General features: G+C 47.3%; 1 protein-coding gene across 1 annotated transcript in view; it reads left to right on the top strand.

The window, feature by feature from the left end:
* Positions 1–15,793, top strand: part of LOC147668335 (rho GTPase-activating protein 39-like) — a 57,447-nt gene that overhangs the window by 28,232 nt on the left and 13,422 nt on the right. Inside the window, exon 5 of the mRNA XM_086948587.1 lies at positions 10,122–10,291. Within this exon, the coding sequence (XP_086804713.1) occupies positions 10,122–10,291 (170 nt within the window). The remainder of the gene's footprint in view (positions 1–10,121; positions 10,292–15,793) is intronic.

Here is a 15,793-nt window from a genome sequence, read left to right as displayed (position 1 = left end):
TTCTAAAACTACACTATGTTCATCTCTAGTACACACTTTTCAGTTTTGGTATTTATATTAGTTCAGCCAAGCAAAAGCTTCTAATTTATTAGCCCGGACTGCATATAGGACAGCTTCCTATAGGTGGCTGGAGAGCTACCAGTAGGTTACGATCTACTCAATAGAGAAGCCTACTTTGGAGTATAGTAAAGTCAGTGGCAGATAGTGATAGGGGTGTTTGGTGTGTCACAGTTAAAAGTGCTGTTTAGCCCTTTGGTCAGGGGTTTGAGAGAGGGAAAAATGTCATTGCAGTAAGGGCTTGTTTACATGTATCATGGTGTTTAGGGCCTAGGATTTCATCCATACGTGACAGTCGTGGATATCTACGTCTTTTGAGAATTGATGGAGAAAGTTACAGAGGCCTACAAATATGCAGAGGTTGTAGTGGCAGTTGAATGCTAACAGAAGGGTGTTGTTGAAAGAGGCATAGGAGGTGATACCAGGAGGAGGGGCCTTGTCATGGTCAAACTGGTCTTGGTATGCAAAGATTGAGTTGGGTGAGATCTTGTGATCAGAGAGGGAAATCATTTGTTTCTGAGTGGGGGTAAGGGGCAAAACGCATTATAAATATGGGAATAATTTGTTTCTGGCTGGGGGTAAGGGGCAAAACGTATTATAGATATGGGAATCATCTGTTTCTGGGTGGGGGTAAGGGGCAAAACGCATTGTAAATATGGGAATAAGTTGTTTCTGACTGGGGGTATGGGACAAAACGTATTATAGATATGGGAATCATTTGTTACTGGGTGGGGGTAAGGGACAAAACGCATTATAAATATGGGAATAGTTTGTTTCTGACTGGGGGTAAGGGGCAAAACGTATTATAGATATGGGAATCATTTGTTACTGGGTGGGGGTAAGGGGCAAAATGCATTATAGATATGGGAATTATTTGTTTCTGGGTGGGGGTAAGGGACCAAACGCATTATCTGTAATCTCAATCGTTGACAGTTGTGCCAAGCATGACGTAAGCCACAAGAATCGTATAATGATGTGCCTTTTTGGAAAAAAAATAGTAACTGCATGGAGCAAGAGGCAGGGTAAAATAATTTGAGGGATTCCAAGAGGAAGCTTCCTCCAAAAGTGGTATTAAGTCAAAGATTTCATTGTGATAGGATATCAGCCAGAGATATCCAAAACTGCAATAGCGAATTCTGGTCAGTAGACCTCATTCGTCCAAGCAGTTCAATTCCCAAAGGGCCACTGTTTCATCAGCCTTGCAGAGAACAGGGGCTTCTGATAGCTGCCGCAGCACTCCATTGTGCAAAGGGACACTGTTTTCCCAGCACTGCAGCACACAAAAAGCCATGTCCACTATACTATGGTACATAAAATATCATCTTGCAGCCAGCATTACAGTGCACTAAGAAACCGAGCCTCTAGCACTGCAGAGAACAATGTTATGCTATCGTACCTGTCCAAGACCCTCAGAGCACAAAGTGACCCTGGTCTCCAAGCTTTGCTGTACCCAATCTGGCATGCCTTATGTTCTGCAGAGTGGAGTCTAATACCAAAGCCAGCGACTGACAGTAAACATGGATTGTTCCTTATGTCATGCAGTGTGCAAAGGAAGCATACTGCAGAGCACAGCGAGGCACTGTGTCTGCCCCCAGCAATGGAGTGCAAAAGGATCACTATGCACAAAGGATTGCAGTATATAATGCAGCACCATGCCATCACAGCAGTGTGCACATGAATGGGGTCCATGCCAGGCCCTTCCCTTCCAGCTGAGCAAAACAATTGCGAAACAATGCCCCTAAGCACTGCAGTGCACAAATGGTCGCTAGGCTCCTGTGCAGAAAACAAAGTGCCACCGTGCCCACCAGCACTGCAGTGCTCAAGGGGACAGTGTTATCTGCCCCAACCCTACCCCCTTTCAGGTCTGCAGCACGCAAGGGGAAACAGTACTACCAGCAACATCTATCTATCTCCATAGTTTCTTTTCTTGTTTTTAGGGTTAACATGTATTCTGTTCTTGATTTAAGGGTCTTTGCGCCAGCCTTCATTAGCCTATTGTGTGTCGAAATCTTCAGTCACTGGCTTTAGACATTGTCAGTTGCATCCCTTTTTTCAAATGTTTTTGTCAGTGCTTACTCCCTAGTGCTGCTTCTCTACTTACCAACCGAATAAAAACATGGCAGTACTTTTGGAATGGTATTCTAAATACTGTATTATTGTTTTCCCAATTTAGATGGCCACCACATTTATAACAAGCATTGAAAATGCAATAGATCTCGCCTTTGATTAAGTTAGTCATTTGCTTTGCTAATGGTATTGTATAGCAAAGCAAATGGCTTTAACTTTATGAAAGGTGAGACCTATTGCATTTTTAATGCTTGTTTACCGTTCCCTCCTTCCTTTCTTGCCCTGTTGGTGCTCCGTGGCAGAGCCGCCTTGGTTTACCAGGCTGCGGCCCAGAGGCTGCAGCAAACAGTGTCTCCTCATCACCTCCTCCTCACAGGGGGGGCAGTGGGGGTTCCCTTTCCAACTCGTGGACAAATAAAAAAGCCACTAAGTATAACTTCTCCAAACAACAGCTGAAATCAGCAAGGGATTTAAAAGGCAAACAGCACAGCTGCTTTTTGCGGGTCCTTCAGGCTGCGCGACACCCTCCCCCACCGTCTGGCATTGCTGCTGCTGCTTTTGTATACCCCACCAGTCTTAATAGTTTCTAAAGAGTCCCAACAGTCTTTGTAGAGCGAGCAAGAACTCTTTTTGTAAGGAGCTGCACTAATAGCTAACACTTATAAGGTCCCAAAGGCAAAACCTATTGGCTATGCCAATGCTTGTCTTGTGCTTCACAACGTGCGTACAAAGTACAGCTACTTCATCTGCTAACTGTCAGGCCTTATTATTAGCAGACTACAGACTGACTGCTCTAGTGAGGATGCCATGACACCGGCACTTCTCGCCTCTTAACCTCTGGTAACTTTTACAGCACGAAGAAGTATCCATTGCTTGTTTTGTGCTTGTTGGGAATGACGGGCTGACCGAGGGGGTGTTGAAGCAAGGAAAGGCACGTACAGTGGCAATAACATGCGTACAAAGTACAGTTAAACACCCGGCCGCCATAATTAAATGTAATTAAAAAAAAAAAATACACATCACACTTCACAACGTAAAAAAAAACCAAATAAACATTGCGCTTCACAACGTGCATACAAAGTACAGCTAAACACAAAGCCATCATATTTTAATGTAAATAAATGGCGCACGATGTTCACATACAACTCAGAACATCGCGCTTCACAACGTGCGTCCAAAGTAAAGCTAAACAGGCAGCAGCCACAATTACTGCGCTTGTGAGGACGCCATGATACCGCAGACTTAAAAAAAGATGTCAGCCCGCCACGCCATTGTGCAAATGAAAAAAAGAAAGTTCTCACCCAGCAATTAGAAGGCACTGTGTCACGCTGCAAGTAAAAGAGCCAATCCCGGTGGGCGGGGCCAAAAGCGGACAGGGTGGCAACCAGGAGGGATTAAAATGCCTCCGGTGCAATCATTACACTCTGTTTAACATAATTACTGACGAGAAACGACGCATGCCAATGAAAATTGAAGGCGGAGCAGACACACGACTTCTGGAACCGTATTGATTCCAAGAAGCCCTCGCATGCGAGGGCAACGCATGCGTGCTGCTAACGCCAGGCGAGACCTAAAAAGCTTTGGTACAATCATCAAAACTATGTATTCTGAACTGTGCTATAAAACAGAACTTCGGCACAATGAATGCACTGAAATATACCTAGCCTCATCCTGATAAAAATACTAGTTGTTTATTATTATTTAATAAAAACTATAACTGGTACATAAGAAAACTACCCTTAACAGAGTAATGTTAGAAACAATGCCTACGCCTTGAAAGAGCACAGGATTATATATGTTCGGGGCATATGAGCTGCGGATTGTACACTTAGCATTAGTTCGCCACCTGGTGTTGGGCTCGGATGATTGCATGTAGTTGTCGTCTTGGAAGAAGTCTTTGTAGTCACGAGATAGGTGACTCCTCCTTTGGACGATAGTGCGCATGGGCATCGGCTCCATCCTTAGATTGTTTTTTTCAGCCACTGGGTTCGGTTGCAACTTTTCCGCTCCGGTTCGAAAATCTACTTTTCGAAGACTTTGACGCGCAAAACCTTCGAAAAATAAACTTTAACTTCAATATACATAGACTCGATCTCATCACTTTGACTCCTGTCGTCGCCGCGGGCCGTCGGGCCTACCCATGTGGTGAGGCCTACACCTCATGGAAAGGACATCATTCAAAAGATGCCCCAAGTGTGGAGCAAAATTTCCACACAGCGACCATCACGAGATGTGTAACCTGTGTTTATCACCAGAACAAGACGAGTCGAGCTGCACAGCGTGTGCGTCCTTTCAATCCAAGAAGACCATTCGTGATCGGAGGGCCCATCGACGTGACATGCAGAGATCAGCTCCGGAACCAGTGGATATCTTCGACGAAGGTCCATGTGTCCCCGAGGAAGATTCCAATGATCTCCAAATCATATCTGAGGCAGACGACTCCGATGACTCCATACCATCAGGTCAACGAGTGAGTATGACTGCCCCTACCCCAGCCCCAAGACCTAAAACAAAGGTTAAGGTCAAAACTCCGCCTTCGGGGCCCAGTTGAGACCGAGACATTCCTTCGAAAGCCCCGCCATTGAACTCGGCTCCGAAGAAAATATTAAAGCCTTCCGGTAGCTCCATACCGAGCAATCCGCACGTGCTGATACAACCAGCTCCCTCTGCACCAAAACTGAAAGAAGTCCCGGTTCTGAAAAAGACCAAGAAACCGTCGACTCCTAAAGACAATACGGCACCAAAACCAATGAATCCTGTTTCCGACGCTTCCAAGCCGACCAAAACAGCTTCCAAAATCTTCGGTGCCGAAACCTACAAAGCCTGCTTCTGATGCCTCCAAGCCCTCGAACCAGGCATCAGCGCCGAAAACTATACCTTCGGTGCTGAAAACTACACCAAAGGACTATAAAACAACTCCTAAGGCTAATGACAAGCAGAAACCAGGCCCGGAGCTGAAAAAATCGGCATCGAAAGCAAATTCTGAAGAAGAAGAGCTTTTTAGACCTGATCCTTTGAAAAAAGGATATACATAGACCCAGAAACAGGACATGTTTCCACCACACCACACAAGAAGAGGAAGTCGGATACAGCACCTACATCTCCAGTGCCTGTCAAGAAGAAGGACTCTGTCACATCTCCGATGCACCCTTCTTCTCCTGTATCTTCCTCTCCTGCTGTCCCTTTTAACATTTCACCTCAAAATTCTCCTCTTCATTCTCCACAACATACACCTCCTCAGGATGTTGATGATCATCAGTATAGCATGAGGGAGGGAAAGACCCAGATGACCCTTTTCCCTACCCAACAGGTTCACCAGACTAGGAGTATCCAAACCCACAGGATATACCAGATATTCCTGACCCACATGTATATCCATCGAAACCTTCTCCTCCAGAAGACAATATTGGGTGTGGACACTTGATTGATAGGGCTGCCATCTATCACAATGTCACCATGGATTCAGATGAGGCAGAAGGGATTTTTTGCTAGACACGTTTGAACATTCCCAAAAAACTGTGCCAAAAAACTGTGCAAATACTGCCAATGATTAAAGGAGTTATTAAACATGCCCCAAAAGTGTTTAAAGATGCTGTTAGGGCTAGAATCATAAACCCAAGGATAGAAAAAAAGTACAGAGCAGCTCCTGGGGTTCCTTCTTACATTAAGGGACAGCTACCCTTAGACTCCCTAGTAGTTTCAAACGCTAGGAAAAAAAGCAAATTCACAAACATCAGGGGAAACACCACCTCATGATAAAGAATCCAAAATCATAGAAGCTTCAGGGAAAAGAATAGCTGCCCAAGCTAGTAATGCATGGCGCATTGCTAACACACAGGCCCAAACATAGTGCTTACCGACATGGAGATCCCCCTGCTATCGCCAGGAGCCGGCGCCCTTCATCTGCTCGCCCACGCCATGTCAGGGACAGCTCAGCAGCCTGCGATAATGCGCTGATATATATGTAAATAAAACAGGAGTGAGGCATGCCGCTCAGGGCAGGGAATCTGCTGACCCCGTGGAGAGGCACCGCTGAGATAACTATAAATCTGGGCGCGCGCCCAAAACATTGTGCTTACCGACTTGAAGGAGAGAGTGTATAACACCGCAAGTAAAAGATCCAGTCCGGTGGGCGTGGCCAAAAGTGGACAAGCGATAACAAGGAGAGACTAAGAAGCCTTTTTACAATCAGAAGACAGCATTTTGCATGGAAGATGACGCTACCCAATCAAAAGATGGGCGGGGCTTCAAGTCCCCTTCCAAAAGCGTAGTGATTACAAAAAGCCCTCGCAGAAGCGAGGCAAGCATGCGCGCTCCAGCGCTAGGTCTGCGAGACCTAAAAAATTCAGCAAGCAGCCTATCCGTTTTAGATGCCCATGTGCGGCAATTCGTCACCCCAGTGCTGCGTGATACCTGCCCCGAGACAGCCTTGTCACACTAGTGGTGCGTTCTGTCTGAGCCCTGTAGGAGAGGCCGTCCAAGGCCACACACATGCTTGGTGCAGCCTTGGCCCTGAAGAAAAGTCCTGTGGACACACCAGTGCTCTGTCATGCAGAACCCGGTGGGAGAGGCATTTCCACTCTATTGAATATGTGTCTGAGTGTGCAACAATCTGAAAGTGCAGCCTGCATATTGCTATATTTCCTGATGAATATGAAGATTTGTGAATTTGCTGGATAAGCAGTACACTCCGCCTACAGATTTAGGTGGAGGTGATTGATGTTGCATCTGTATGGTTCACTCTGGTGGTCTCCCCTTTTTGTCTGGGCTGTGTTAATCACTCTTGCTGTCCGGATCTCGTTCCTCTCCTACCATCAGGTGCTGGTTCCTCACTTGCTGTTTGTCAGTGTTCCTTTTTCACATTTTGCCCTGGTTCCTCTCTTGCTATGTACCCTGGTTCCTCTCACTGTCTGGATGTGGTTCCTCTCTTGTTTTCGGGTCCTTGTCCTTCTTTTGCTCTCAGACTTTGGTCCTTCTCTTGCTGTCCAGCCTTGGCTCTTCTCTTGCTGACAGGCCATGGCTCCCAGTGCTCTCTAGCTGTCAGGCCCTGGTTCCTCACTTGCTCTCGGCCCTCGTTCTTCTCATGCTGTTGGACCCTGCTTCCTTACTTACTGTCTTGATCTGATCTTTCTCTTGCTGTTAGGTGTAGAATACTCTGTTATTGTGAGGCCCTTGCTCCTTTCTTGCTCTCCAATCTTTCTTGCTGTCAGACCCTTCCTCCTCTCTTGCTGTATGGCCCAGGTTATGCTATCACTGTCACGTGTTTGTTCCCCTCTGTCTATTTATATTTTTTTAATGCAATTTTACATTAATATCCACCACACCACTGAACATCCTCAAAGTTCTATCTAAAGTGCATGTGTGAGAAAGTGCCCTCTGTCTGCATGGTTACTCCCACTTTTTGCTGAATTGATGATGTACTTTGACTGAGTGTGCCTAGGGCTCCTGCTAATCAGGTACCCAGGGCCTATGTTCTTTCCCTAAACCTGCATTGAAGCCTAAACCCAATTGACTTCTCTGGCCACAGGTCAGCCCCTGGTAAATGGTACCACAGGTACCCAGGGCACTGTAACCAGAGAAGGCCCCTACGGGGTTCTGCAGCACCTATTGTGCCACTCTTAGAGGTCCTGTACCACTACACTCCCCTACTGCCTTTGCAGGGTGCGTGTTTTGGTGCAGAACAAAGTAAAGAGTCAACATGGCACACATCTCTGTGTACCATGCCTACAGCCCACTTCCCTGGCACAGGTCAGTCACCCCTCTAGCTGGGTGCACTATAGCAGTGGTGAGGGTACAGGTGCATGAGCCCTGTACCCCTACAGTGTCTAAGTCCATTCTTAGACACTGTAAGTGCAGTGCTACCATAAGGAATATATGATGCTTGGAGTTTGCCATTACGAACTCCACAGCACCATAATGGCTACACTGAAAACTGAGAAGTTTGATAATCAACTTCTCAACACATTAAACCCACACTGATGCCAGTGTGGGATTTAAGGAAAAATGCACACAGAGGGCATCTTAGAGATGCCCCCTGAAAACGAAACTACCGCTAGTGTCCAGGCTGCGTGGCCACTTTCAGCTGCCACCACCAGACATGTTTCTGGGCTCCTGGGTTGAGAGCCTGCTGCTCTCTTGGGCCTAAAACAATGCACATCCTGGGACAAGGTGCCAAGCCTCCTATCCCAGGATTGGCAGGGTTTACAAGGGGGAAGCTTCAAAGGCTTGCCGCCTTTGTGAGCTTCCCCAGGCCACTTGCTGCTCTGAGCAACTGGTCCTCACTGGTTCCGACCCCCACTTTGGGAGGGAGAACCGGCGAGAAAAACAAGTGAGGAAGAGAGGTGTGCCCACCTCTGCCAACTCCACCCCTCAGGTGGGGGAAGCGAGATGAAGCACAACCCTTAGTCCACGCCATCTTGAAGATGGGGGGACTCAGCCAACCAGGGACAGGCTCATGCCCCCCTTCCACTGGAGGGTGGCATAATAGGGGGTGTACCACCCCAGGGAAGGGACCCATTGGACCTACCTGTAACACCACTAAATCTAGTATTTAGGGGCATCCCTGAACCTTGCTTCCACAGACAAGAAGAAACTACAAGAAGATGAAGGACCAAACAGCCATGCAGCAGCTAACAAGAGGAAGACGCCCTCTGACTTGGCCCCAGCCCTACCAGCCTGTCTCCACTTCGAACCTGCTCCTGCGAAATCCCGGTATGTCCTGCAGCCAGCAACCTCGAAAGCCCCGAAAGACCTGCATGCCTTCATCCACAAAGACTTTGTCTCCCGTGAACACCGGATTTGTTCATCTGCAACCTCTAGCCTTGGCGGGAACCCCTCTACACCCGCTGTCCACGGCCCGAGCTCGACTGGGCAAATACCACGAGGAGGTCACCCCGGCGATTCTGACCCGGCGACCCCTGACCTGCCTCCAGCCAACACCTGCAGTCTAAATCCAGAAGGCCCCCCTAACCTCAACCAGGAGCTAGTAAGAAGATCCAACACCAAAAGGCACCCCTGCACCCGACAGCCCACGGCCTTGTGTGCCCAAACCGACGGTGCCTAACCAACTCCTAACTTCCCAACTTACCTCTCGAAGGGGTGGTCGCACCCAGAAGACCTTCGTCACCAAGCCTGCAGTGTCTTTGAAAACCGGAGGTTTTCCATTGAAAACAACAGGGCGTCCGACGTCGAAACAGCACCCTGCACCCGTCTGCCCTAGTACCGCTGAAGGTGCACCTTTGGTGCTACTTTGTTTCCCCATTTGCCCAAGTCCAGGAGCATTGCTCCCACACCCAAGTGGCCTGCTCGTCAGCAGCCACCAACCGGAGGCCCCCTATCCCCCATTGGATAACAGTGGGTCTCAGCACTTAGCACCCCGCTGAGGGTGTAACTAGAGTGCATCTAGAGTGCAGCCTATTCAAGTCTATGTACTGCATTTACTAAGTATTGCATTTCTCTGTATCCATACTGTAAATCAAACCTAAGTGCATGTATAATTATCATTCAAACTGTATTTCAATTGCATTACTACTGTAAAGTACTTATTGCTTACCTGTGCCAGGCTTGCTTGGTTCTAGAAAAATAAAATAACTAAAAGAATATTTTTATACAAAAACAATTGGTCTGAAATTCAGTCTTTGAGTGTGTGAATTCATTTGCTGACTGAGTGTGTACAACAAATGCTTAACACTGTCCTCTGACACTGCCTTACTGCTCAACCACACTAACACAAATAGAGAGTAACGTTCTATCTAACTTTACCTCTGCCTACCTTTGGGGTTCCACTGGACATCGTGCACACTTTATATACCTCTCTTTGGTATAGTATATACAGAGCCAGCTTCCTACAGCATGCACTACTCATTCAGCTCCTCTTCTGTGTTAGGATGAGTTTAATTGGGTGTTGGCAGAGGTGTTCTTCCTATTGGCTAACTGAAAAATTACAAACAGGCTTCTTGCGCTGACCCAGGTTTGTCTTTCTCCCAATGGTTTTGTAGCGTCCTTGCTCAAGCTCTGGTACCGGGAGCTGGAGGAGCCACTGATCCCACAGCAGTTCTACAAGCAGTGCATCAGCAACTATGAGAATCCAGACGCTGCCGTATCTGTCGTCCACTTACTGCCGGAGCTGAACAGACTGGTGCTATGTTACCTCATACACTTCCTTCAGGTAGAGTTACGTTTCAGAAATTGTGTGGCATTGTATTAAGACTTAACTTATAATGAGCAGTTTCGGTATACCTTTATTGGCTGAATGTACAAAGGTTTAGAGTAACCATAGTGGACAATTGAACTGAAGGGGTGAAGAGGTGATGCACAGACAGTTTCTTCAGATAATGGATAAGCCTTTCTCTGCTGCTAGGTTTTCACATGTCCCATGCAACACATTTTGTTTTGTGCTTGAAGTGCTTTGGACAGGTCTAGGCAGCTGATACGCAGGGTATACAACACTTTGTCGGAAAATTTCCATTTGATGCATTAGACACCCTCAAAGGCTTAAACAAGCATTTACAATGCAATGGTCTCGGCATCATTAAAGGTAGAGCTATTGGCATTGCTCATGACATTTCTTTTAATCATAAATAAATGGCATTGTCATTTACATTGCCAATACACAGCACTCTGCACTCAACAGCACTCACTACTCTGCACTCAACAGCACTCACTACTCTGCACTCAACAGCACTCACTACTCTGCACTCAACAGCACTCACTACTCTGCACCTGCACTCACAACTCTGCGCACTCACAACTCTGCGCACTCACAACTCTGCGCACTCACAACTCTGCGCACTCACAACTCTGCGCACTCACAACTCTGCGCACTCACAACTCTGCGCACTCACAACTCTGCACTCACAACTTTACCGCCTGCTTTCAAAGAGGAAGCAGTTTCCATTCTAAGGAGCTCTGACAGTCTTATAGTGTTGAAGATGTCAGCAATGTGAAGCCACTTCTTGCCATAGAATACTAGCAGATATGTTGTCTAGGTGCCATGTTACTGGTTTCTGCCCCAACAAACTGCCCTTCGCCTGGTGTATTTTCTTTACCCACTTGGCGAATTGTGCGATCTTTCTTTAATCACTTAATCTCCCACTGCCTTTCTTCCTTTATCTACAAACATTACGAGTCCTGAAGAAGAAAGCATTAGACAATATAACAGGTATATGCTAACGCTGAATAGAAGCTTAAGGCCACTAAAGGGTAAAAATGGTTCTAGACTTGATCAGAAAGAAGGGTAGGAAAACAGATTACAGAAATGCATTGAAAGCAGCGGCAGATTTAAACTTTAAAGTTCATCGAGACTGCTCAATATCTTGCCTGCTGAATATTCTCAAACCGTCTTCAAGGAGCACTGTGACCCTGTAAAGAAAAGAGCTACAGGGCAACACCCAATCAGAGAGCCCAATGGAGTCAGCTCTTCCCAGCCAAGGGGGGGACGGGAGAGACTCGCGGGGGGGGGGACGGGAGAGACTCGCGGGGGGACGGGGGACGGGAGAGACTCGCGGGGGGGGGGGACGGGAGAGACTCGGGGGGGGGGGGGGGAGAGACTCGCGGGGGGGGACGGGAGAGCCTTGGGGGACGGGAGAGCCTCGGGGGACGGGAGCCTCGGGGGACGGGAGAGCCTCGGGGGACGGGAGAGCCTCGGGGGAGCCTCGGGGGACGGGAGAGCCTCGGGAGAGCCTCGGGGGACGGGAGAGCCTCGGGGGACGGGAGAGCCTCGGGGGACGGGAGAGCCTCGGGAGAGCCTCGGGGGACGGGAGAGCCTCGGGAGAGCCTCGGGAGAGCCTCGGGGGACGGGAGAGCCTCGGGCGGGGGGGGAAGAAAAATAAAACGGCAAAAACAAAACATGGAAAGAAAAATAAAACGGCATAGAAGACAAGACCGCTATAGATATTTTTTGCATAGTGCCCCAGAGATATTTCGGCGTACATTATCAGATGTGTGTGTGTGTGTGTTTTTACTGAGATTTGTGAATGATTGTTTCAAGTGTGCAGATCCCTATAGATTCTAGGCGTACAGAGCTCTATAGTTGTTTCTTTGTTCAGGCGACCAGCGGATTGTAGTTACTTTGGTGTACAGAGCCCAATAGATGCGTTGGTGTAGACAGCCTTTTAGATATGTATGTACGTGTGTGTGTTTTGTACATGTTTTCCGGTGCTGCATGGTCGTGTACAGGGCCCTGCAGGTTGAGAAGCCCTATAAATATGCGTGTGTGTTTTAGACGCACAGAGCCCTGTAGATACATGGGTGCACGGATCCCTATAGACGCTCTGGTGTTCAGAGCTCAGTGGGGTCAGTACTCTTAGAGCTATTTCGTGTACGCTCACCTGGTGATTTTTTCGTGTACTGTGCTCCTTTAGAATGGTGCTTAGGTGTACAGATCTCTTTGGAAGGTCATGGGCACAGAAGGCAGAAATATTTTATAGTTCTCTGTGAGTCTGGAATTCTTAATCACGGCTCTGCGGAGAGTGTGACCGTGTGCCAAGAACCCACGGCTGCGCTCGACACTACAGCCCAGATCTATCATTGGAGGCGGAGGGAGCCTGCGGGTAGGGCAGAGGGAATGGAGGGAAACGGCTCGTTAGCATATTCGGCCCCCTTCGCTGCTTAGCCACACATTGCCTCTTTCCTCGCAAGCACCAAGGTTAGGATAAAGCCCCTCCCCTCTTTCCTTATCGCTGTACAAACACTGGGCCGCTGGGATTCATCCACCGCGGAACACGAGAGGCAGAAGGACAATAGGCCGCGCGGACAAAATGGGGGCGGAGCCGAAGCAGGCGCAGGAGTCTTTGTCTTCCGTCTGCTTCAAGGGGCTGGGGCCTAGAAGGCATAGACACGCACAGGCATACTCGAGGTCCGAGGAGGCGTACACCATGGGTTCACGCAGTCACAAACATACAAAGACGTGCAGGCACACTCATGGGTTCACGCAGTCACAAACGCCACATGGATGCAAACAGTCACACGCATATGCAAAGACTTGAGACCCACACACATACGGGTTAACGCAATAATAGAAACGCACATGGGAGCATGCAGTCACAAACACATAGATGCGCGCATACACACGGTTTCAGGTAGTGATAATTATGTGGATGCTCATGCAAAAAAAGGCTTACTGGACCCAACAGAGGCTCACGAATCTTCTGTGGTGATCGCCACACAGGGACTGCCAGGTGAGGGGCCCAAAGGTCTTACACAAAAGGCTGGTACCCTAAGACCCTGCAGACATAGGTTGGTCCTTTTTTGTACTTAGCCGATTACCCATTAGGCATCGTACATGTGCCCAAGCCCCACAAACAATGAAACACAATGAAAACAATCTGATTTGTGAAGGGCCCCATGGCTGAACGTGACGGGACGGGAGAGCCTCGGGAGAGCCTCGGGGGACGGGAGAGCCTCGGGAGAGCCTCGGGGGACGGGAGAGCCTCGGGGGACGGGAGAGCCTCTGGGGACGGGAGAGCCTCGGGGGACGGGAGAGCCTCGGGGGACGGGAGAGCCGCGGGGGGGGGGGGGAGAGAAAAATAAAACGGCAAAAACAAAACGGCGGCCACAACGACTTTCGGATTCGGGGCGGGAACGAGGACAGCGGGAGCATGCGACCTACCTCATGCACAACAAACAGCTTAATGGCGGCCGGCGCTCCTGAAATTTTTCTGAATTGGGGGCGTGGTTTTGATGTTCTGAGTGACGGACAACGTCACTGTCTAAAGAACATCAAAAATGACGCCCCCAAATCCGAAAAGGACGGGGCTACATTGGAGTGACTGATCTCTCCTCCAATGGCTGGCCTCCGTTTAGGAAGCCAGCCAATGAAGGAGAGATGGGGCACGGAGGCGGGACCTTCGGCGCTACTCAGACTCATTAAATCTCCGGCCTAAGACTGCGCAAGCGCAGCCTTTTAGGCCTTCGACCTAAAAATGGAAAGCCTTACTGAACTTGTGAGAGTATGTATGGTCTATGTTTATGTCAAACAAACCGGCATGTTATTCAAATCTAAAAAATGAGCAGGGATGCGTACTCCTGGGTTATTGTTGATCAATTTTATTTCAAGAAAACCTTTTTTGTTTCAGCGTGCTGCACAGGCCTGGGGTCGGGCCTATTCCTCTGTGAAAATTGTATGTGTATTTCATGAAAAAATATGCCTGAATCCCTATACCCACTGTTAGTGGTTTATGACCTATCACAATTATCAGGGTATGTACAAACACTTTGAACAGCTTCACAAAACAACATTTTTCATTTCTTTTATTTTTTTTAAATATTTTATGTATTTACAGAATTTCACAATTCAAAAACAATGTTAGATCATTAATACAGAGATGCATTATTTAATGATTCTTGTGGATTCCACTTGATTCTCGCGTACCCCTATGCATTTCATGACATTGGTCCCTTCCTCAGAGGTATCTGTATCAAATACAAAAAATAATTTAGCTAACCAAAACCTAACATCTCAACCAAGGAAACAATTACAGCTAATCAAGTGATGCCTTATTGAGTTTACTTTTTATGGTGGTTTATATGTATTCACCAAAGTCATGTGTATCCCATCAGTGATCATCTATGGTATACCAACATATACCAAGAGCTTACCGGTTGCCATTTCAAAATAACTTGTTGTGTGAAACATTAAACCAGTATCACCCTCAGTGAATAATCTCTGATGCAAATTACTCACAATCTAAGTGGAATCGTCAATAGCTTCCATCATAACCAGTCATCCACCAAATCTACCTAAAAGATAACACAGTTCATAATACAAAAAGTACACCGGAATTGTGTTCCTTACATCCCACTCTTCATATACCCATACCTGAAACTCAAACTTGATTGCCACGAATAACTTGTTGCAGTCCGCTTGTTCTCTGTTCAACCTTCATCCAAAAACAGAAAACCAAGCTCAATTTACCAGCCTCTAAATCTACTTATTTGAGATTAGATCATGACCCTACCCAGGAGATTGGAGACATTCTATCTAAAATCCTAGAGAAAGCAACAGATATGGAATGGATCAACACAAAAACTCGAGCATTCCTAACAACATCTTTTCCCAGGCAACCACGTCTATATATGTTGCCTAAAATTCATAAAAATTACACAGATCCTCTATTTTGACCTATAGTGTCTGCTTGCGGTTCTTTGTTTGAACCTTTGGGCACATATGTGGACTATTTTTTACAATACAATACAATACAAGTTCAGAGAATATTGCTTTCACTTTTTTGAAAGAGGACTTTGAGGTAATCAGTCTATGTTTCCAGAGGCAATGCGTTCCAGATTCTCGGGACAATACCATAGAAGGCTCGTTTATAGGTTTTCTTTCTTCAAAATGTTTGCGGTTTCAGCAGCTAAGTGCTAGAACCCCTCCAAGAAGTACAGAGGAGTGTTAAGGGGATGGGCTTTGTGAGCCATGCAAGTCATTTTAAGATGAATCCTAGCCTCAAATGGAAGCCAGTTTAGAGATTTCAAATCTGGAGTGATGTGGTTATTTGGATCCTGTGATGAGCCTAGCAGCCGAATTCAAAGAGACCCTAAGCGGTGCCAACTTGTAGCTCAGAAGACCACAGAGAGTTGCACTCCCATACTCCAATCTGGAGATGACTAGAGCTTGAATAGCAGGCTTGAAGTCTTCCACAGGAAGGAAGGGTTTTATATTTCTTTGTAT

This window comes from Lissotriton vulgaris, unplaced genomic scaffold, assembly GCF_964263255.1.
Source record: "Lissotriton vulgaris unplaced genomic scaffold, aLisVul1.2 SCAFFOLD_640, whole genome shotgun sequence".
Classification (NCBI taxonomy): Eukaryota; Metazoa; Chordata; class Amphibia; order Caudata; family Salamandridae; genus Lissotriton; species Lissotriton vulgaris.
Note: the sequence above shows the minus strand (reverse complement) of the source record. Positions and strands in the feature narration are given on the sequence as shown.